Raw genomic sequence first — 22,834 nt, forward strand, 5'->3', positions numbered from 1 at the left:
GATTAGGATTTAGTTGGGGCTTGAATTAATTTAGGGTTTAGTATAAATCTATAAATATGTAGGATACGTCTGTTTAGGGTTTAAAAATAAATAAATAAATAAAACATATTCACGTCTGTGGAGGCAGAGTAGAAAGAGGGAACAGAGAAGGAATTTTGTAGTCGGAATCGCCGGAACCTTAGAAGACGACGTAGAGATTTTGAACAAAAGTCTCAAAGGCAAGTTCTATCTTAACTCTCTCCCATAGGCTCGTGTTTTTTGCATGTTTAATACAACTCCAGGATTTAATAAGGATTAAAATTAAATTGGGTTCCATGGTTAGATGCTTACAAACTGGATGTGTTTATATACTTATATTGTTTTGTATTAAATTCTTTCTGGTGTAGATTATGTTTTAATTTATGTAAATTGATGAATAATGAATTTTAGTAGACCTGTAACATGTTGGAGAAACACCGGAAGTAATTTAGTTGCAAGGTTGATTTGCTAAAACAGTTGGTGTTCATGAATGGAAATTATCCCGATTTAAATTCCTTGTGGCGTAATTGATGTATAATTAATGTCGTTGAGTGAGTAAGGAATTTTTGTTATTTCTTGAGCACACTGGAATCTAATTAAAACACTTAGGAACCCTAGGGATGAAGAACAGTTCGTCGGAAAATCGCTGGACGCAAAAGGGATGAGGAACAGAGAAGAGACGGCTCAAAGTTTGAAAGAGCAGGCTCTTTGGAAACAAAGAGCAGGCTCTAGGGGACTTGGAGCCGGCTCCAGGTCTAGGAGATCCGGCTCTTTCTTTTAAAAGAGCCTGTTCTTTCTGGCTTCCAATTTTATGTTTTCTGCGACCTGTTTGGCTACGGAACTCGGATTTTGGGATTTTTAGATTCTGTAGGAAGTTATACTTGGGTGTTTTGAGATGTTCTAAGTCTAATTAACACTTGTGAGAGTGGATTAATGCTTAATAAACCAGTAGGTGTTTATAGCTTGAACATTGGTAAGTCTCGGCGGAGGTTGTTTTATTTCAGTACAGAGGAATTTTAAATTACTGAACCTTAATTTATTTATTCTCTGTGAGTGGAAATTTTATTAATATGATATTATTAATAATGGACAAGCATGATAATAAATATGATTTTTTTTATTAGACTAGTCATGGTTTTATGGGCGAGAGGAATAAATTATCTGCATGCTCAAGTAAGATAATTTGTAACGGAGTTATGGGATGAACATGATGCTTATCTATTTAATTTGTGTTCATCAAGAAATTAATTGATATGTCTTATTATTTTGATCTATCAGTTACTGGAGTAAGCATGTTAGTCTATATCTCTATTTATGCTTATTATGGTTCAGTTGCTATGTACATTGATTATGTATTCTATCAACTATTGGATGGATTGGATTGTATGTACCGGTATGGAACGGTGACATACTAGGTTTGGATTAGCTCAAATTGTTAAGTCCTACCTACTTTGGAATAAGGGTATGGATCACAAAAATAGAATCCTCCTTATGTAAAAGTCTGTGCGGTTGAATAAACTGAACGACTTACTGGATTTCTTATGGATGAATGTGAACGGATTTTAAATATATTATTATGGTACCGTGACTTGAGCTTGAGTCTCAGAGTCAACGGTTAGGGAGCGTATATGTAATAGGACACGTAACTGGCTATGCTGGTTGAGGTGTGCCCTGTTAGGCATAGGTAGTCATGCCCACTCAGGTGCATTTTGCATGTTACCTTCTACTCAGGTTGAGACCCGTATCATAGTCCAGTGAGAGTCCATAGTGTGGATATATATATATACACACACACGGATCATATAGTTATTGTTGAGTTGGTTAGAGTCTATATGCGTATCGAGTCTCTACTTGAATTGTAATAGGATAGAACTTGTTCGTGGGCCTGACCCACTCCTTTTTTTTAGGTATACGTCAGTTCCAGGCTTGAGCTTGTTTGTGCTGAGCAGAGGCGACCACTCATTCTTCTGACAACATAAGAGCTCCATTTATATGGTTTTTTTTTAGTTTTCAGTTCAGTTTGGTTTTCTTATTCGGGGTCCACATGATGGATTCCCGAGTTGTACCCTTGGAGGTTTTGGAGTTGGATTATTATTATCTGGGATTTTAAGTATTTAATTTTAAAGGATTTTATATTTTAGATATCTTGCAGCTCATTATATATATATATATATATATATTTTATCACCTTGTATTCCGTGTTCGTTTTACATATTAATTATTTGATATTTCCCTCGGGTTTGAGCCTGGGCCTAATCAACCCGTGTCTTGGATCCTAGGGGTATCGCACATCTGTCTCTGCAACTCTCCCAATTTTTCTACTACGCGTAAGCTCTCTCTCTTTCTCTTGATATATATATATATATATATATGTGTGTGTGTGTGTGTGTGTGTGTGTGTGTGTGTGTGTGTATAAACACACACAGATACACATAATGATTCAGTGAAGTATATGTGATATTTCAGGTCCAGAGCTTGTAGCTGTTGTTGCTAATGCTGGTGGACTCGGCATACTTAGAGCCCCTGACTGGGTAATTCTTTTTTTCTTCGTTAATTAAATCTGATCATTAGTGAAACCTACCTGTTAATCTTCTTTTTTCGATATCTTTGAATGATCTATTATTATGTTGTGTGTGTATATATATATATATATATACATTTTCCTTTAGTAGTACACTTCATGACTGCTCTTAAATTGTCACAGAACCACTTCATCTTTTTCCTTAGGGTGTCGATTGTGTACTTGTCAAATAAGGAGAAATTATTACATGGTGGCCTGGACAATGTAGCTAACTGATATGAAAGCAAGAAGCTAAATAAAATTAATTGTTACAAACGAAAAGTTTTAGGGTACCTCTATGATATTCTAAATTTTTTTGTTAGAAACTAACACATTTGTTGCGTATCAGCTTAGCAATTGACGGGGTTATATAATAATTTTTCATTATTATAGCCCATTATGGTGCATTCTTTACCTGATAATATTATTTCTTTCCTTTGTTGAGTTGTATGAATTTGTGGATGAATTATGAATTTAACGGGTTGGTTTGGAATAATTTACGCCATGACTTCTCAAGTTTCAACTCTAATATACATAGGCGCTACGACCAGGCACCATACTCCATCCTAAGGAAACACATAATTTATAAACATCATTAAAGGCCAAAAAAAAAAAAATGTCAAGATCGATCAATACTATTGTATATAGTGAACATACTTTTTGTATGAGTAGATTGTGTATGAGTGAACATACTTTTTGTTCTTTCACTTACTGCACCTACATTCACATCTTTGAATTTCGTAGATAAATTTAGTAGCTTATTTCTCGAAATTGAAATTTCTGGTTAAACTCGTCATGTTGTTACTCTTTCTATGATTCGCATGAAAACAATGATAAGGGGGTATTATTTACTTGAGATATAAGATAATCAACACCAATTTTCTTCGATTTTTTGTTTATTTTTTATTCATGTTTGTGTACATTTGTCATTAACATTAATCAAAATTCATAGAACTTTACCACTTAAAATGGTGAATTTTACCAGTTTTATTGGTGATTAAAATTGGCAAAATTTCATCATTATAGTGATAAAATTCAGTATTTAAAGTTGTGAAATCTCAAAATAAATATGGTGATGTTGCACTGCATGATACCACAACAAAAGTGTATGAGAAATGATTAAGGTTCTTCAAAAATGAGAGATCCTAAGGAGACACATAATTTAATTTTGGTTTCTTATTGTATATCGAATGTTCCATCTCAAATTAAAAGATTTCCTTACATTTAATTGGCAGCTTTTAATAGTCACAATCATTTTTATATGCAGAATTATGGAGGAGATAGATTATGTAAGCTTAAGTAGTGAACCATCAAATAGTTGTGAAATTGATGATGATTATTCTTCTCGTACTAATGAATTTTCCTCAAAAAAAGAAAATCAAGAAGAAGGAGATGAACCAGACCTTGGAATGGAGTTTAGTTCATGTGATTAAGCATATAAGTTGTACCTTAACTATGGTCGGAAACTTGGTTTCGATGTAAGGAGAAATCGTCAGAGAAAAAATATAACGGGGCTCATCACGGGGGTTACCTTTTGTTATTCAGAATAAGGTAAAAGGAAAGAGACTAAAACTCCTTTGTACCATCAACCTCTTACAAGAGTTGGCTGTTTGGCTCATATTAAATGTAAACTTCAAAACAATGGCAAATTTAAAGTTGTATCGTTGAACAAAATCCATAATCATGACTTAATTAGAACTCCAATGAAACATATGATGAGAATTAATCAAAATATTTCAAAGGCTCAAAAAGAACATGCTGAAGATGCAGAGAAGTCGGAATTGCCACTAAAAGGAACAATGGAGTTGATGAGTAGAGAAGTTGGCGGCAGGGAACATATTGGTTTTCTAGATAAGGATTACCGAAATTACATACATAGAAAGCAAAAGATGACAATGGTAAGAGGAGATGCAGGTGCAATTTTAGAATATTTTGAAAAAATGCAGCTGATTCATCATATTTTTGTTCAATGCAAGTGGATGAGGATGATATGATCATTTATATTTTTTGGGTTGATGCACGCTCAATTAATGATTATAGCCTATTCGGAGATATTGTGTGCTTCGATAGTACTTATCGAACAAATGAATATGGTCGATCTTTTGCACCATTTATTGGGGTGAATCATCATAAACAAACAATCGTCTTTGGTATAGCCTTACTTTCCGATGAAACCATTGAATCATTTAAGTGGTTGTTTCAAACTTTCCTTGGTGAAAAGCAACCTAAGGCAATTCTGACAGATTAATCTGCTGCAATGGCAAAAGCAATATCGCTTGTCTTTTCTTAATCTTAACATCGATTATGTGTTTGGCATATTTATCAAAATACAGCCAAGAATTTGAGTCATGTGTTTAATAAATCAAACCACTTTGCTTATGACCTTAGTAATTGTGTATACGATTATGAAGATGAAATGAGTGGCTATTGGCATGGAATAGGATGTTGAAAAATACAGTCTCGAAGAAAATAAATGGTTGAAAGAGTTATTTGAAATAAGAAAAAAATGGGCAATGATTTATGGACGACACACCTTCACCGCGAACATGAAAACTACCCATCGTAGTGAAAGTATGAACAATGTGTTAAAGAATTACTTAAAGCCGAGTCATGATCTTTTGCGTTTCTTTGAGCATTATAGGAGGGTTTTGAATGATCGACGGTATGAAGAACTACGTGCAGATTTTAACATGATGCGAAGTAAGCCCGTGTTATTAACTAATGTGGAGATGTTACGTCATGGTGTAGAAATCTGTACCCCGGAAGTGTTTAAATTATTTCAGAAAGAGTACATGAGGTTGGGTGATTACAATGTGTATAAAGTGGCAAAGGATGGGACAAAAGTTGAATACATAGTATCTTGTGTTGGAAAATCTCAAGGGCTTGTGGTTAATTTTGAAGCTTCAACAGAAACAGTCATGTGTAGTTGTATGAAGTTCACTTTTATTGGGATTTTATGTGTTCATGCTTTGAAAGTGTTACATAAGAAGAATATAAAAAGGATTTTGCCCTAATATATCATGAAAGATGGACAAGAGATACGAAGGTAAGGACTTTCACCAATTATCATGGAATTGAAGTCAATAACAATCCTTAAGTGTCTATGGGAAAGCGTTATAGTCATTTGTGTCAAAATTTTCGTGAGATTTCATCTTTAGCATCGGAACATGAGAAATTATATGTATACGCGAATGATCGTGCTCTTGTGTTGTTTAATGACTTAGAGGAATTGAAGAAAGAACTTTACTTAAATAATGTTAATGGTGGCGAAAGTTCAGTTAGTCGAAATGAGGAAGTTGATACGATAGCTCCACCAAAGAATTAAGTGCCAATAGGGGTTAAAAGAAAAGCCACAATCAGGCGTCCATGTAATCGATTAAAAGGTACACTTGAAAAGCGAAGAAAAAACTCACATACCAAAGATTCAACAAGACAACAAAAAAACCCCTGAGGTATTATATAAAACTTTATAAATAATTTAAAATTTAAAAATAAATTAAAGTGTGATCAGTGTTGTACTTAACTTTTTATTGTTTTTGATATTATAGGAGCCTATATTTAGTAGTTGGAACTTACAAGAGCAACAATCTAGACATAATATTTTTACCCAATTTATTTCTTTTTTGCATTATATTTCTTTACAATAGTTTATGTTTTATTTTACGATTTTGTAATTATTACTTAATTTATATTTGATAGGAATCTCAAATTGGCCTTAGAGTAGAGACGTCTTCCACATCCCATTCAATGATGAACTATGATCATGAAAATTTTGAGGCAATCACAAATCAGCAACCTAATATGTTTTACACACGATTACTTCAGGTAATTATATTATCCTAACAAAATAATTGATAATGTTACAAATTAATCATGTAGATTTATTTATTTAACTTTCTTATAATTTTAGTGTTTCAATCTTGTAGGAGTCGCATTATGGCAACCTCTCACAAACTGCACAAGAAGGCAACCCATTTGATAATTTTCCTCCAATTTGAGGCCTGTTTGGTGAAGCTTTTGGGGAATGCAAGGGGATTGTGTTACTTTTTGTTTTTATAACTAAAAAAAACTTGTTAGTCAATCCGAGGCTTGTTTGGTGGAGTTTTTGGGATACTATGGATTGAATATTTTGTATTCTATTTTGATTAATCACTCGGAGCTTTCACTGTCTGATTAATCCTATTTTTGGGATGTTATAGATTGAATATTTTGTATCCTGTTTCGGATTGTATGTTTTTAATCACTCAGAGCTTTCACTAAATTACAATTGTTTATATTGTTTGTCAAATTCCTACTGATGCTGCTTTGAGAGATCTCAGGCAGATCAAGGGGTTGAAAGCTAGCTACTTCCGTAGGTCATTCTATAGATAGGAATTCTGAATCAATGACAGAAATGCAGGAACGAACTGCTCTGTTCACCTATGTTCTTTAAGTTTTCATTTTGTGCCACAAGAGAAGTTCAAAAGATCAAATGAAGTACAAAGAATGTCTTTGAACTGAGCTCATTCTCTTTGTGTTCCAGTGACTCTTAGCTTCATTGCAAATACTTCCACAAAATTGATTCATTTTAGTTTTCACATAAGACCTTCACATGTACTCACAGGTTCACTCAATTCAAAACTACAAGTCCAACAGTTTAGATAACTTTTAATAAAATGAAGCAAGCTTAACTCAAAATCAAATCAACGGAGATTGGGATTTTAATAAAAATTAAACTGAAACCACAATTTGAGGTAAAAACATGGCAATTACATTGAAAACCAGATACTTACAATCCCATGACAGAATCACAATTACAGCAATTCAAAACACATAATTCTCTTTCATTGTAAAAGAGTTCTCTTTCATTATAAAAAAGTTTTCAATTCAATCGTGAGGTCGTTTTCAATATCACCTCTCCAATTTCAAACTCTATCTCTAGATTTCTTCATCTGTTTTCTCTCACTACATTTCGGAACAATTCAGCTTCACTCTACAAATTACTCCACTCTTTCTCTCTCTACATTTATTATTGAAAACTTTGATAATGGCGACACCTGACGAAACTCAGGATTAGACCAATAGTGCTAAATTTGTTCTTTCGAGCTCTGTATTTGAATCACTCTGTTTACAGACCTCAAATCACTTTAAATCACTTGTTTCTCCTGAAGAACTGGTCCAATCCTCAACCTCCATTATACCAATTATTGACCATATAACTTTTATATCAACCATTTAAGAGCAAGTTAAAAATCATTGTAACCTGAAAATGGGAAACAGCAGTAAAATATAAGAATCAAAAGGACTATTCAGGGCTACAAGAAAAATAAAACAAAAACACAGATTTTAACCATAATTTTTGAATAAGAGTATCAATTATTTTTTACCATTTGTGGTCATATCTATAGATCATAGGGCAAGTAATTATAGCACCTTAAAATGAAAAGTGGACTAGGGATGAGGAGTAATAGTTATTAGCTAGCCACTTAGCATCTAGCAGTTTTGAATTGTCCAATATCCAAAATACCCCCATACGGATTTTTGGAATTCCTATGATGCAATCAAAATTCAAACCATACGGATTTTTCATGGGAAATCAAAATTCAAACCAGTATCACTTAATGAGAAATCAAAATTCAAACCAGAATTTTTTCAAAAATCATTCTAATTGCAGATCATTCATCAGATATCAGTAGATTCAAATTTTTAGCGTTGCAGGTCCAAATTTAGTACAAACATATACAAATATACAAACAGTATAACATCACATATACTTCACTGAATCATTACGTGCATCTACGTGTGTTTATATATATACATATATATATATATAAAGGGAGAAAGAGAGCTTACGCGTGGTAAAAAAATTGGGAGAGTTGCAGAGACAGATGGGAGGCCATAGAAGGAGAGAGAGAAAGACAGAAAAGAGAGTTGCGATGGAGAGGAAAGTGAAAATGGGTTTGAGGTGGTCTGAGAAAGAAGATATTAGGTATTAAGAGTGATGAGAGAGAAAAGAGAAATGGGTTGAACCGGACAAAATGGGCATTGCCTGGGCTTTATTATTATTTTTAATATTGGACACCTGTCATAATCTCATTGGGCCACGTCAGCGCGGAGGATGAACCTCATCCTCCGCCCGCAGGATGTAAGCGTTGTCCTAAAGAGTATTACAGTACATTACTCCGTACAATTTACATCTCCATTTCATTTACACATCATCTAGGAGGCAAATGTTTCATTTGTACTACTCTTCCCCATTTTAATGATGGCCTAAATTAATTATTCATAAATATTGTCATTTCATAATTACTTTTTAATTTACATTATATATAATTAAAATTAAAAAGTTATGTTCCCTTAAAAAGTTATGAAATCAAATATAAACAATTAATATAGACGGAATCAAATAATTATATATATTTGATTAAATAAACATTTCTCATGCTATAAATTGGTTTATTAATTAGAGTAAATTATATCGATATCCTATAAAGTTTATTTAAATAATATTAACATCCCTTTTTGTTTGACAAATTACCCTAACCTCCCTTGTCAGAGCTATTGGGTGGATGTGTGTTTGAGTGAAATTACATAAATGATCTCATTATATTTATTATAATTTATTCTCAGTTCTCTTCTTTTCATTTATCCTATTAGTTATAGGGTCGATTTAGGGTTTCAAAGCAATTAAATTGGGAGAAAATTTTAGTTGCGCCCGTTGCACGGGACATATCTGGACCATTTATGTAATACACGCAATACTAAATAGTCAAATGTGTCAGTTGCACGGTCCAATAATCAAATGTGTCAGTTGCACGGTCCAAGAAGCGGAACTAAAATTTTCTCCTAAACTGGAACTAAAGTGTTCTTCCCCCTCTTGACTGTTCTTCAGCTCCTTCCCACAGCTAAGGCTGTATAAGAGCATGAGATCTAAGTGTTTGGGAAACTTCACTTTTCCTGTTTGCTATCACTTTCGAACCTTCAACAGGAGGCAATGTGTAAGAAACAAAAAGAGAAGATCAAATTTTATTTTTAGTCAATGGCATGAACTCTAAACCAACTAAAATTTTGAGTCCAGTTAGATCCAAATTGAGGAAGTTGAATTGGATTGTTTTTAGATTGAAGTTTTAAGCCCTAAAATTTTAACTGGACTGGACTCTAAAATTTTAAGTCCTCTCTTGCTTGCTGTAGCCGATTCCACCGGCCGAGCTTGCCGTCGCCTCCATCATCAAAGCCGAGCTCGTTGTCGCTCTATCACGGTCGACATCATCCAAAGTCGAGCCCTCTGAGCTACTGTCAGTCCTCTGAGCGAGTCACTGCTGCAGTTCTTCATCACAGCCGCGTCATCCATGGCTGAGTCATCGTCAAGAAGCTCACAGCTGAGCTTCTCCTTAACCGCCGGTGCCGCGACACAAAGTCACCGCCGGTCCATTCCGTCACCGCCGCTGCACCACCGTTCCAAGTTCCCTGCACTATCTTTGTTCACCGGTGTTTCCGATAATGGGGTTTCTGGCTCTCGCCGAAGCCGGCGATCGGGACAGTCACGGAGGTGGAAACGGCGGGTTTGAAAGTCCACAGTCGTCTCCGCCACTGTCTCCCCCATCAACGCCACAGCCTTCAAGGTTGCTTGTAATAAAATTTCAAGCTTTCGTTTTTTTTTTTCTTCGCTGGATTTTTGGGTTTATTATGCAGATCTATACTATGAAGGTGAAAAAATTAAAGGTGATGAGGAATATGACGAAAAAACAATCCAAAAACTATTTAAGGAAATTGAATTGGATGGTCAGGAATATAGTGAAGAGATAAATTAATCCAAATTGGATTTTTGTATAGAAGAAGAGCATACCATCGAAACCCAGACCGAATTGCATAATGGGTGTGCAAAACGATAAAGTACTATTTTTTGGTTTTAAATGTGCTAGAGGAACTTGATTGCATTAAATTAAAATTTAAGTTGTATTTTTTGCACGAAAGGGTGTGATATGTATTATAAACAGGGTGTTTTTTACACTTAACCCAAATTATATATGTGTGCGCTTTGTTAATCCTATTACAAGTTAACAAGCCCAATATATAATATTCCTTATTCTTACATACCCAATATATAATACTCCATATTGAATATGTTCATATAAATATATATACACACGTTTTTTTTTTTTTTTTTTTTTTCTTTCTCTCATTTTTTTTATTAATCAATTTTTTTTTTTTTGGAGGTAAATCACCCACGTCTTGTTGCATCCTTTTAACAATTAATACTATACACAATAATATATATATATATATATATTCTAATTGTTGATTTGAAACTTGTAACAATAAACGTTAAAAACAAATTGCAATTTTTTGTAACTCTTTTTATATTAATTAATAAATATTTATTTTATATTAATAAATAAATATTGAAATATTTTGAAATTGGTGGTAGAGTTTAAGTTTCATAAATTAATAAATTCTTTTAGGTTTTTCTATTAATACTGAAATATTTATATTTATATTCTATTAATCAATATATATTTTTATTTGAGTTTCGCAAAGTAACAAATTCTTTTAGGTAATTTGAATTTTATTAGGTAATTTGAATTTTAGTATAATTTTTAATTTACAATAGAAATTCAATTATATTAATTTTTAATTAAATTTTAAAATAGAAATTCAATTATACTAATCATACATTAGATTGAAATTGATATAGAAATTTATTATATGAAGTTTGTGGTTTTTGGAAGACCCTATGTTATATTTTATTTTCTTTAAATATATTCTTATTTTAATGTTTTAGAGTTTTATAGAAAATAAAATAGGTGATTTGTGGTAGAGTTTTATATAAATTATTTTATTTTATTTAAATATATAGTTGTAAAATTAGATTTTCTTTTATTAAAAAAATCATAATAAATAGATAAAATACAAGTGTTATATACTTATATGTGATAGAATTCTCTTTTTATATTAATTAATAAATATTTTTTATATTAAAAAATAAATACTAAAATGTTCAAATTCTTTAACATTTATGTTTTATTTATATGTATTATTAAATTATTATATGTTTTCTTTAAATATATTATTGTCTAATGTGATAGAATTATAGAAATTGTTTTATTTTCTTTAAATATATCCTTGTTTAATTAGATTTCCTTTTATTCAAAAGCTCATAATAAATAGATAAATATTAATAATTCTTGTCTAATTAAATTTTCTTTTATTAAAAAATTCATAATAATAAATTGATAAATAGGTTAATTTAAATTTTATTATGTAGATTTTAGTGGGTTTTTTTTTTTTTTTTTTTTTTTTTTTTTTTTTTTTTTTTTTGTACAAACTCTTTTCATATCAATTAATAAATATTTTTTTTATATAAATAAATAAATGCTGAAACTCTTTATACATCTAATAATAGTATAGATAAAAACTCTTTTTATATCAATAAATAAATATTTATATATATAAATAAATAATTATTGAAACTCTTTGGCAGAGTTTATATATTTTACTCAGAAATTCTGGATTTCTAGAATTCTCAATTTCTGTACTCCTTCCTTCTTTCTCCATGCCTTTATTTATTAGCTTCTTGGATGAATAAGATGATGACATGTGTCATTTTCTGATAATGACATAATCATAACTGGACCGGACCGGTTATATGGTGATAATTATTCATAAAAAATAACTATTCTTTTTATATTGAATTAAAAATAAGAGTTTTATATAAAATGTGATTGATTTTATTAGGTAATTTTTAGAATTTTATAGAAACTATTTTTACAAAAACTATTTTTATATCAATTAATAAATATTTTTTTATATAAATAAATAAATATTGAAACACTGAAATACTTTGCTCATTTAATAATAGTATAGATATAAATAATATATGTGCTAAGCCTATTGTATCGTTTTACAAACTTAACATACACAAGATATAATACCGCATCGCGTTCAATACAATACTACTTGTATTATTATATACACATATACCATTGCCAAATGCAAAAAAAATAATTGAATTAGAGAGAAATCATGGCTGAACTTATTTACCACAAACAAAAAAACCGTGGCTGAACTTACTGCAAATATATATATATTAAAAAATATATTTAAAAAAATCCATGGCTGAGTCTCTCAAAGGAACTTAAAAGAAGAGGGCTAGTGTTTGGGAATTTTGGTTGAGTAAGAAAAAGTCTGGTTTGTTTTTACAACAACTATAGGGGTAATTTAGGAAAATTAAAGGATACAAGTTGCTTCCATCATCAATTGCAAATGTTGGCTACGTTAATTATACAAATGGGATTAGCTAAAGTGAGGTCAATATAATTTATCCTATTAATTACTTCTTCTGCTCTATTATATTTATCCATCTGGATGACGTGAATCACAATTTATGAGGTGGATAATAATATTGAGAATGAGGTTATATCTTGTGACTTCATACAATTATTGTGAATTACAAATCTCGAAGTGAATTTTTAATGAGAAAAAGTAATATGTCATCATCACCAATATTGACAATGCTCGAAATAGACATGCACATGTCTCAAAAGGAAGTATGAATAAAGAAGAAAAAAAAATAAACAAAGTACTATGAATTGACAATCCCTATCACGTCTTCGTCAGGTTTGTCAAGTGACACAAGAGCTAACTGGCATGGTATGTACGTACAAAAGAAAGGCACTACTGCCGCTAGCTCCCAATCTGGGTCGGAATGCGTCCCGGCACTCCGCACTGCGCCCTTGATTATATATACAACCTCTGTCACACATTAAAGGTTTTTAAAATATTTAAAAAGTAAAGTTTTTAATAAGACATACATTTAATACATTATTTGTTTTTAAAATTATTAATTTATCCCTTCTAATTTAAATATATATAACTATAAAATTTAATTTTTTAAAAAAAGAATAAAAGACATTAATAAAAATATAAAACTTATATACTTTGACTTTTTAAAGAGGACAATTAATTTGTGACATGTAAAAAGAGTAAAGAAGATAATTAATTTGTGACATGTAAAAAGAGAATAATGAATTACTAATATGAAACGGAAGGAATATTACCTTATTATACTTATATATATCCGCCGTCACTGAATTTTTTTTTTTTATGAAAAAATTACAATTAGACCCCTTAAATTATAAAGTGGCCTATTTTAAAATTTTATTCTTCTTTAACTACTTAGTATTATTTTCATTTTATTATTTTTATTTTTCCTACTGTTATACTACGTCCCAAACATGGTTTGAACTTTGTAACAAACAAAAAAAAACAAAAAAAGAAAAAACAGAAGCGAAAATAGTTTCCTACCTGTGCTTGCATCAGGTATGCAGAGAGTGCTGCAACAAAGAGCGACTTTTGTCGTATCTAGAACGTAGTAGTACATGGACAATAATAAATGCAGTTGGGGAAAAATAATTTCATTCTATGCTAAATATCAAATTGCTTTCTGTTTTATGAGTGCTCATTTCAGATTATATAGTCTATATGCCTAATTGCTATGCATGTAGTTGCACAAATGCAGTCTCTTTCTGGTTTTGAGCTTTGAATTTTGATATTGTCAGTACATGTGTATTTACTGCTACATATTTGAAACATGGTGGCTTTTTCATTAGTTTGTCCTCTAATCGGAGGAAAGAGAATGAAATGCTTTACAAGAGATTTAAGGGTTTTCGCAGATGGCGGTGACGATGAGTTTCCCTCGTTTCTCCCCCAAGAAGTACACAAAATCAAAGACCCATTTGCTCGAAACTTGGCTCAGAGGATTCAGAGGCTCCCTGTACAGGTCTATCTACCTTTCTCTCTCTACCTTCACATTGTCATAGAATCAAGGTTTTACTGATAGGTTTAGTGTTTAATAACATATAATGGGTTATGATTCAAATACACCTTTGTTTTTTTTTTTTCTTTTCTTTTCTCAAGGTTGTTGAATAAGAATTTTTGTTTCTAATCGAGAAAAATTAAAGTTAAAATAATCAGTATCTGGATTTCTAGCCTAAACTAGTTCTTCTTACTTATATTTAAGCTGCTTGGTTATCAATTTATCTCATATTAGTAACATTGCTGAAAAGTAGTTTGATCAGGTTGGATTGTTGTGACAAATACCCTGAACCAAGAACAAGAAATCGACAGAAAAGTAAACACTCTCCTGCGAATAATTTCTTCACCCCCAATTTCCCAATCTCTTTCTAACACTCTAATATGCGGCTATCATTGTTCTCTCTTAACACACTCCCAAACCCTAGACGCCTTATATACAGAGCTACAAGAGTGTTCTAGAACCGGATCCATGATACACGAGATCAGATCGCAACGCCAAAACAAGATTCGGGCCACAACTTCACAAAGAGTTGGATATATCTTTGTCATTGTTTCATTTATTAAGGGTTTTACATTTTCATAAAATCAAGTGGTTGAAGTTAACAGTTCAATATAATTTTGGCACATGCTATTAACTAAGTCCGACCTCTGAATTGATTGTTCAATTTCACTGAGGTAGAACCATACATTTTGTACAATTTGGTTATGATATTGAGACTCCAAGAAAAGCCTGAAACACTTCATTTGTTCAATTTCACTGAGGTAGTGCCATACATTTGAACAATTTGGTGATGATATTGAGACTCAAGAAAAACCTAAAACACTTCATTTATTGAATTCACAAATTACTGTTTTGTGGCAAATCTTTCAGCGATTATTATTTTTTATTTATTTAATTTTTTTTTCTTGGCAAGAAACTCATACACCCATTCGCCCGTATGGGGACTTGAACCCTCACCATCCGCGTTGGAAGGTAGAGGAGATACCATTAGGTTACAACGCCATTGGTCTTGAATTTTCAATTTACCAATCCAGTTTTACAAATGCATTTTCCAAATGTTCGGCGCACATTTGGAAAAATGCTCAATATTTTTTTCATAATATTCTCAATTGAATTATCGCTGTGTTTCAATTAAATTTCCTCCAATTCCAATTCCAATTCCAAAGCACCAAATGGAAAAGAATAGTGTCGAGTTTCATACCGTTAACACAATATAGGCAATTCTTACACTGGGGTGCTAATGTGAGTGCTTGTAACATTGCAGGTTGGATTTTCTGAAAGTTGTATCATGAGTAGTTGTGTGAAGCCACTAATAAAAAGGGAGACCAATCCAGTGGTTCTTCTCCATTGTTTTGACAGGTATTAGATTTATATTATATGCAAATTATGCTGGAAATTTAAAAATATGATACCCTGCTAAGTCTGGTTCATTCTTTTGTATTCATAGTTCTTGCTTAGAATGGAGATGTGTATACCCCTTGCTTGAGGAGGCTGATTTGGAGGTTTGGGCTGTCGATGTCCTTGGGTGGGGCTTCTCCGATTTAGGTTCATTCCCTAGTCTTAACTCTGCTGTTAGCTGATATAGTTATATGCATACCATCTTTATTCCCAGACTGTGCTTTCTTTCTATACTTGTTTTGTTTGTTACTACATATTTTTAACATTCTCATATGTACCAGAAAAACTTCCACCATGTAATGTGGCATCAAAACGTCATCATCTCTATCAGGTATGTTTTTTTTAACTTCTAATTTCTGTTGTCGTCGGATGTTGGAAATGTTGTTCTGACCACTTAGCTCTGTTACTGGCAGACTTAATTTTGTGTTTTTGTTTAGCACACCCTTGCATACTCGAGGTAATTTTGGCATTTTGGCCTGAAAGAGTTTCATGGTATATAGATAATTTGGAACATTGTGTCAACTAGTTATGGTTGACCTTCCATGGTGATATTTAAATGAGTTATGCTAGCCAGGCCAACCAACTTACAATAGTCTTCTGGGACCCACTAACATGTGGTGGGGCCCACAGACCTTTGTCTCTTGGTCGGTGTAGGGCAAATCGGCTCAACTAGCATTTTCCTATTTAAATTTTGTTCTCAGCTTCTAATTTGGTTCTCTCTTGTTTAACCACAGCTTTGGAAATCCCACATTAAAAGGCCAATGGTATTAGTTGGACCAAGCCTTGGTGCTGCTGTTGCAATTGATTTTGTAGTCAATTATCCTGAAGCTGTAAGTTTTTTTTTTTTCCTTCAGTTGAGCTCATAATCATATTGCATGCTCATTGAATGCATTTCTTTTATTAGTTATGGTCAGTCCTTTCAAGTTGAAGTATCTGAAACAACATTGCATGTCACAAGTTGTGCTTCTGGGTTTTTATGTTTTTTTACACAAGAACTATCAATTCATCTGGTAAAGAAATACTATGAGATCCCTCTCAATGATCACAGAGAAAAAGAGCCCTCTAAATGGCTGCCCAGGAACCTGGCTATATCATCTACCTCTTCACAGATCAGATCTCAAAGGCCATCTGAACCCCTGCTTCCGCCTGATGATTGATGCACATCTTCAATTTCAAGCATGAGGTGACCTTAGAAGCATCTTTGCTCCGAAATTAGTCCAGCCATTGGCCATAGAAGCATCCCCCTCAATTGGGGTCTTAGGCAACCATCTCAATTGTTCCTCTCAAATCATCCAAAGGAGTAGGGATCTCAGCTTCATGGCCAAATCAAGTTTTTTTGGTTCTACCAGCTGTTGTAGACTATCCAAAAAAAAAAAAATTCTACTGACTTGATGCAAAATCCAAGTTATGTGGGCAAATAATAATCTAATAAATGCTGCATGCTAACTTATTGGCATCTCTAGGATTATTTGATCTAAAGAAGTTCTAAGATCTTATCTTATTTTTGACCTGATTGAGTTGACTTCATATAGGGACTTTGAAGTTGCTATCCAAATTCCAAAGATAACGTGTTTCCGCTTATAAAATGCTATAATCAGTAGTTATTTAGTTTGTTGGATATAGGGTGAGACCCCCCTCTTATATTTGTCGATTGGCTAATTGGAGATTTTGATCAGATTGAGGGCTGCCAGCCTCTGCTATATGGGGCTGGGGAATTGAGAGCTTCTGCGGTTATTAAACTAATTTTAGTTTAAAAATCATCATAAAAAGTGATGAGTGGAACCCAACCACACAAGTGACTAAGTGCATGACATTATATCCTGTTAACTTCAAAAACTTTGTGGTGACTGGCTTTTAAGTTGAATACCCACGTGCCACTTATGTATGACATATATGAAATGAGAAGATATACATACACATAGAAGATCATAACTCATGCACAATTACAGGCTCCATGGAGGCAGTCTTTACCAAGTGGCTATTTGCTAATAGCTGTTCTAGCAATCTTGCTTCTGCTCTCAGTTTACTATCTTATTTATTTGTCATTGACGTTAATGCTCATGGTGTAAGTTTTCTAGATTTGCAGGTAGAAAAGCTGGTTTTGATTGATGCAAATGTGTATGCTGAAGGCACAGGAATCTTCACAAAGTTACCTAGAATTGCGGTCTATGCAATGGTAAGTTTATTTATTTGGCAATCTGGGACTTTGGTGTTTAGCCCATGATAAGTATTTTACTGACAATCAAATATTGTACTGATGCCCATAAATGTATGTTTGTTGTTATTGCGTCCATGTGCACACACACATCAACATGTGTACACACACATCAGCATATGTACTGATTCTTAGCTTTAGTTGACAAAATTGGAGTTGAGTTGATCCTTCATTTACAAGTTAGAATATAAAGTAATAATTTGGAATCCAAAGATTTGAGGATTAGCAAGACTGAAATGGAAGAAACAGAATGTAACTTTAGTAAAATTGGGAATAAAGTTGATGAAATAGAGGTAATGGTAGCCAGGCAGTATTCGAAACTGATCATTATCATTATCTAGGATCAGTTATCCACATGGGAAAGGGGAGATTGTAGAAGACATTGTGATGTCATATCTTGACTAGCTGAGCATTGATGTTATGCAGGATTTGTGTCTTTAATCCAGTCAAGATTCTGTTTTTGTATCAAAGCAAGTGCCCATGGTATTTGTTTGGTCATTAGGTGCCATTTACTAAGTTTTTTATTTGTTAAATTTTGGCACTAGATACTTTTATTAATTTAAATATTTGTTAAATCTTAGTAATTCTCAATTTTTGCATACAAAGCAGGAGAACTTTTGGAGTTACCGAAGCAGGAAATGTTTACACCACTTAGTGTTTTTTATTCACTTTACTGTAGCACTACTTGCATCTTTTGGTTTCTTTTGTTTAGGGCCTTAGGTTTTAATTACTGAATGAGATCAGTTTGGTCAGGTTATATTGTTATTGTTTATAGTCCATAAAAAAGGCTCCTAATCATCAAATGACAAAGTTAAATTTGAGAGTTGATGTGTTCATATGCTTCTTGCTCCAATGAGGTATTGATTAATTGGCAAGATAGGGTGTTTATCAAACAAATCAGAAGAATTTATGGCACCTTCCTGCAATTCCTTCATGTCATTCATCAAATATAACTCTTGTTTTCTTGAGCTCACTCCTACCTAATCATTTAATCATTTTCTTGTACCAGGTCTCCTTGTTGAAGAGCATCCCACTACGGCTATGTGCAAAGCTATTGCTCTTACAGAGTATCCCACTAAATTTGACCTTAGATTGGACTAATGTGAGCAAATTGTTTATTTATCTATTAATAATTAAAACTCGTGAGAAGTGCCATTTAATTTATTAGTGAATTTTAATGTGGCTAATTTGGAAGTTTGGCTACAAGTTATAGGTATTAGGTGGATCTCTAATGCTGTTCTTGTTCTCATATTGCCAATTAGGTGGGCCGCTTACACTGTCTGTTACCCTGGTGGGAAGATGCTACAGTTAATTATATGCTTAGTGGGGGATATAACGTTATAGCTCAAATAAAACAGGTATTGTAGAAATTTCTTTGCTTTCCGTTAATGTGCTACATACATAACTACTAAACCATGGTCCATTCCTATCTCAACTGTCTGTGCTTGTACTTATTTCTTTTGTTATAACCTTATTCAACTGGTATTGAATTTTATGCACAAAACGTTAAATTTGTGATTAACTTGCATGTGGAAATTACGTAGCAGGAGTCTCAACCCGTCTTTGTCTCATAAACTTCTTCAATTGGAAATTGAGGTTTTTACAGAGTATCAAAAATAGAACTCCCTCCAATCATTCTTTTGCATCTGATATTTAATTTCTCATAATCTTTGTCTAGCTTCTGGGAAATAGATTTACTTATATGAGGTGAATAGAGGCTATTGCCCCAGGGCTTGCCTATGCAGGGTACTTGGAGGAGAGGATTTGAGACACACCTAATTTTTTACCTAACCTTTGGCATTATGCGAGAGGAGAATATGTAACAAACAACAATAGTTGCAATGTCGCTGAGTTCATCTAAGCAGCTGTTAGAAATCTTAAAGAACATTGCACAATAATGTTTTAGAATGAAGTATTGGATAATAATAGTAGATGAACTTATCAAAAAAATAATAGTAGATGAACTTATCAAAAAAATAATAGTAGATGATATTAGCTTGCCAAGTAAGCCCAGTTAATTGCTTATACATCCAAGGCCTTTGTTAAGAAAACTTTCACCTTTGTAAAGAAAGGAAATGAGTCGTGTAGATAATTGCTTATAGAATTTGATATTCTTAGTATTTCATAAGCAGCAGTAGGAGTGAAGCAAAAGCCAAATCTTAAATTAGATTATCGTCCGATGGAAATTGGGCATTGGATCAACTGGGTTTTTCTTCATTGTGATTATGTGGGATGAAAATTGGGCAACGGATCAACTGGCTTTTCTTCTTCATTGTGTTTGTCATAATGTGGGACAGAAATTGGGCAATGGTTCAAATGGGTTTTCTTCTTCATTGTGATAACGTGGACTCTACTCTGACCTACATAATGTTGCATTGATTAATTAGATTACCAGGATTTTACCTCCATTGATTTCCTTTGAGTGCATTATATAAATCTCTAGATTCCAAGTTTTTTATTATTACTATTATTATTTTGATAAGCAGGTTTTTTTTTTTTTTTTTTTGTTTTTATCTCTCTTCTACCTAAGAAACAACTAGAGAAGTGATAGATATTCTAGAAAATTGACCACTGTTTTCATAAAACAAGGTAAGTATCCAATGCGGTCCCAGTTAATCCAGTGTATGGAATATTTTATTACTGTTGCTAATGATTTTTCGTTCTTCAGGTGAAGCAAAAAGCACTTATCATATGGGGGGAGAACGACCGTATCGTCAGCAATAAGAATGCATTGGTAAGCTTTGAACTTCTAGCCTTCTACATATGAGTATGCAATTTAGAAAATACAATAAAAAAGCACCTGCGCTTAGGGTTGTCTGCAAATAAAATATACTTGGGAATCTAGATCCTATTCCTAGATTAAAACTTATTTCTACCAATGTATCTTCTGCAAAATCAAAGAATGCCAAGGCACCATTTCAGTCAGAATAATGTTCTGACTTCTGTTTTGGTGGTTAGAACCTCTTATCATGTTTACAAATTGTCAAAATTATGGTTGGAGCTGGCATGTATTCCCATAGTTCTATGCTTTGTCTGATCATAGCAATATGTTTGAAGCATCTTCATTGGGAACCTCCATTCACTAATGATGGACCCAATAGTTAAGAACATTCAGGATAAGAAAATCAAATGTCTGACTTGAAGTCGGGCATGATTGATGTCGCCTTTGATGATTGTATCAATGTGGCATGCAGAAAAATATCTCCACTAGCTGCTAGAATAATTTCTATTGGTTAGTTGTATTGATTAAAAGGGAAACTCAGCCTTCAAATGTGACATCCTCTTCATTGAAAAATTACTTCAACACTGGAGTTGTTTAGCGTTACTAGACAAGAACACAAGCGAAAACCAATATGAAGTTGATTACTCTAGGCACAAGTAGAGCATGCTCGTCCTTTCTTTAGTATAGGTAGAATATTTCATGGTTCCTTCCGTTAATTTTCTAATGTATTTTGCTGAACATAATGCAGAGACTGTACTGTGAACTGCCAAATGCGCATATGCGTCAAATACCAGACTCTGGTCATATCCCTCATGTTGAAAAGCCCCACTCTGTTGCAGAGTTGATTGCCAAGTTTGCTCTGGGTGATAGATTCTAATAAGATGCTACTTTTCCGATGCTGAGTTCATGGTCCTACATATTGCTGCCTCATCTAGCATGGTGGTAGAGGCATCAAGAGTGCGGTTGGGTCATTCACTTCTTGCAATTGATCTAGCAGCAGAAAGGAAAAAAGAAAAATAAACAATTGTGGGTATGATTTAGATTAAGCATATGAAAAGTAGCATGGCCAGGTTAATATGTAGATAAATTGTACGCAATAACTTATAGCATGGTTGGATTAATTTACTTATAGGTAAATTTTGACCTCTACTGCTCTGCTCTGTTGTGTTTCTCAAGTATTTTCTACCACAAACTAGTACTTCTTGTGCTAGATGCTGGACAGAAAAGAATAGAGAGACCTAGTGAAGTTTTGGGCTGCCTAGATTTTGGGTTGTACTGATTAGTTTGGACTATAACAGCCCATCTTGATAATGCTAAAATATTTGCAATATTCATATTCACATATTCCCCAATCATGCTGCCAAAACCGTTATATTTCAAATCTTTCAATTCAATTGGAGCTTTAAACCCTACTGTAGTTGTATTAAATTCTAACCATTGAACAATTAAATCTCATTCATTGGAGTATTTTTTTTTTTTTTTTTTTTTTTTAAATTTAATGAAATCATTACAAAGAAATTAAACTTTTCCTCCTTTATTTGTACTTTGCCTTCAACTTCTGAGCAGTATGAAATTAGATTAACCCAAAGCACATGTTTGAGACATGCACGTGTAATCTAGGGTTAGTCTTAATTAACTCATAAAACTACAGAGAGAAGATCAAGAGTAGTTTTGGGTTTTTCGACAGTACAGCCGGGAAAAAAAAAAAAAAAAATCACCTTGAAATTGTTTTGAATTTTTTTTTTTATAACTATTCAGTGCGTGAGACTAGATAAAATGTTACGAGACAAAAATATATATTTATATATATTTTGTAACCACATTATATATACTCCGTATAAAAAAAGAACAAAAATCCATGGCAATTATGACATTAGACTGCCGTTAGCCACTCTCAATTATCCCAACTTGAAGGCGGCGGGAGAAAAATACACTAAAGCCCCCAAAAAGTGAAAAAATTAAAATTCCATCCGCCAGAATGTTGAAAATTACACAAAAGTTGAACTCAAAAGAGAGAGTGGATATCAGGCTATCCCAATCTACTTTTCCGCTTTCAGTGTCAAGATGTGACACGCGCGTCAAAGAGTACATCCACATCAAATCTCAACCGTTCACTATCCCAAATAT

The 22,834-nt window shown here is 32.9% G+C and overlaps 1 protein-coding gene and 1 long non-coding RNA gene across 2 annotated transcripts; one reads left to right on the forward strand and one right to left on the reverse strand.

Moving 5' to 3' along the window:
• Positions 1-7,255: 7,255 nt before the first annotated feature.
• LOC132285684 (uncharacterized) lies at positions 7,256-8,604 on the reverse strand. The gene is made up of 2 exons (XR_009472589.1): positions 8,411-8,604; positions 7,256-7,820 (listed from the first exon to the last, which is right to left on the reverse strand). It is a non-coding gene; the product is annotated as an uncharacterized LOC132285684 (long non-coding RNA).
• Positions 8,605-13,901: 5,297 nt separating this feature from the next.
• LOC132285479 (alpha/beta hydrolase domain-containing protein VTE7) lies at positions 13,902-22,211 on the forward strand. The gene is made up of 10 exons (XM_059787673.1): positions 13,902-14,336; positions 15,637-15,731; positions 15,820-15,917; positions 16,052-16,101; positions 16,505-16,600; positions 17,857-17,946; positions 18,995-19,087; positions 19,248-19,343; positions 20,654-20,719; positions 21,456-22,211. The coding sequence occupies exons 1-10, from the start codon at positions 14,148-14,150 to the stop codon at positions 21,582-21,584; spliced, it is 1,002 nt and encodes a 333-aa protein (XP_059643656.1). The 5' UTR covers positions 13,902-14,147; the 3' UTR covers positions 21,585-22,211.
• Positions 22,212-22,834: the final 623 nt, after the last annotated feature.

Source organism: Cornus florida, unplaced genomic scaffold, assembly GCF_030987335.1.
Source record: "Cornus florida cultivar Cherokee Brave unplaced genomic scaffold, ASM3098733v1 CherokeeBrave_3.0.0_Hap2_Chr11, whole genome shotgun sequence".
Taxonomy (NCBI): Eukaryota; Viridiplantae; Streptophyta; class Magnoliopsida; order Cornales; family Cornaceae; genus Cornus; species Cornus florida.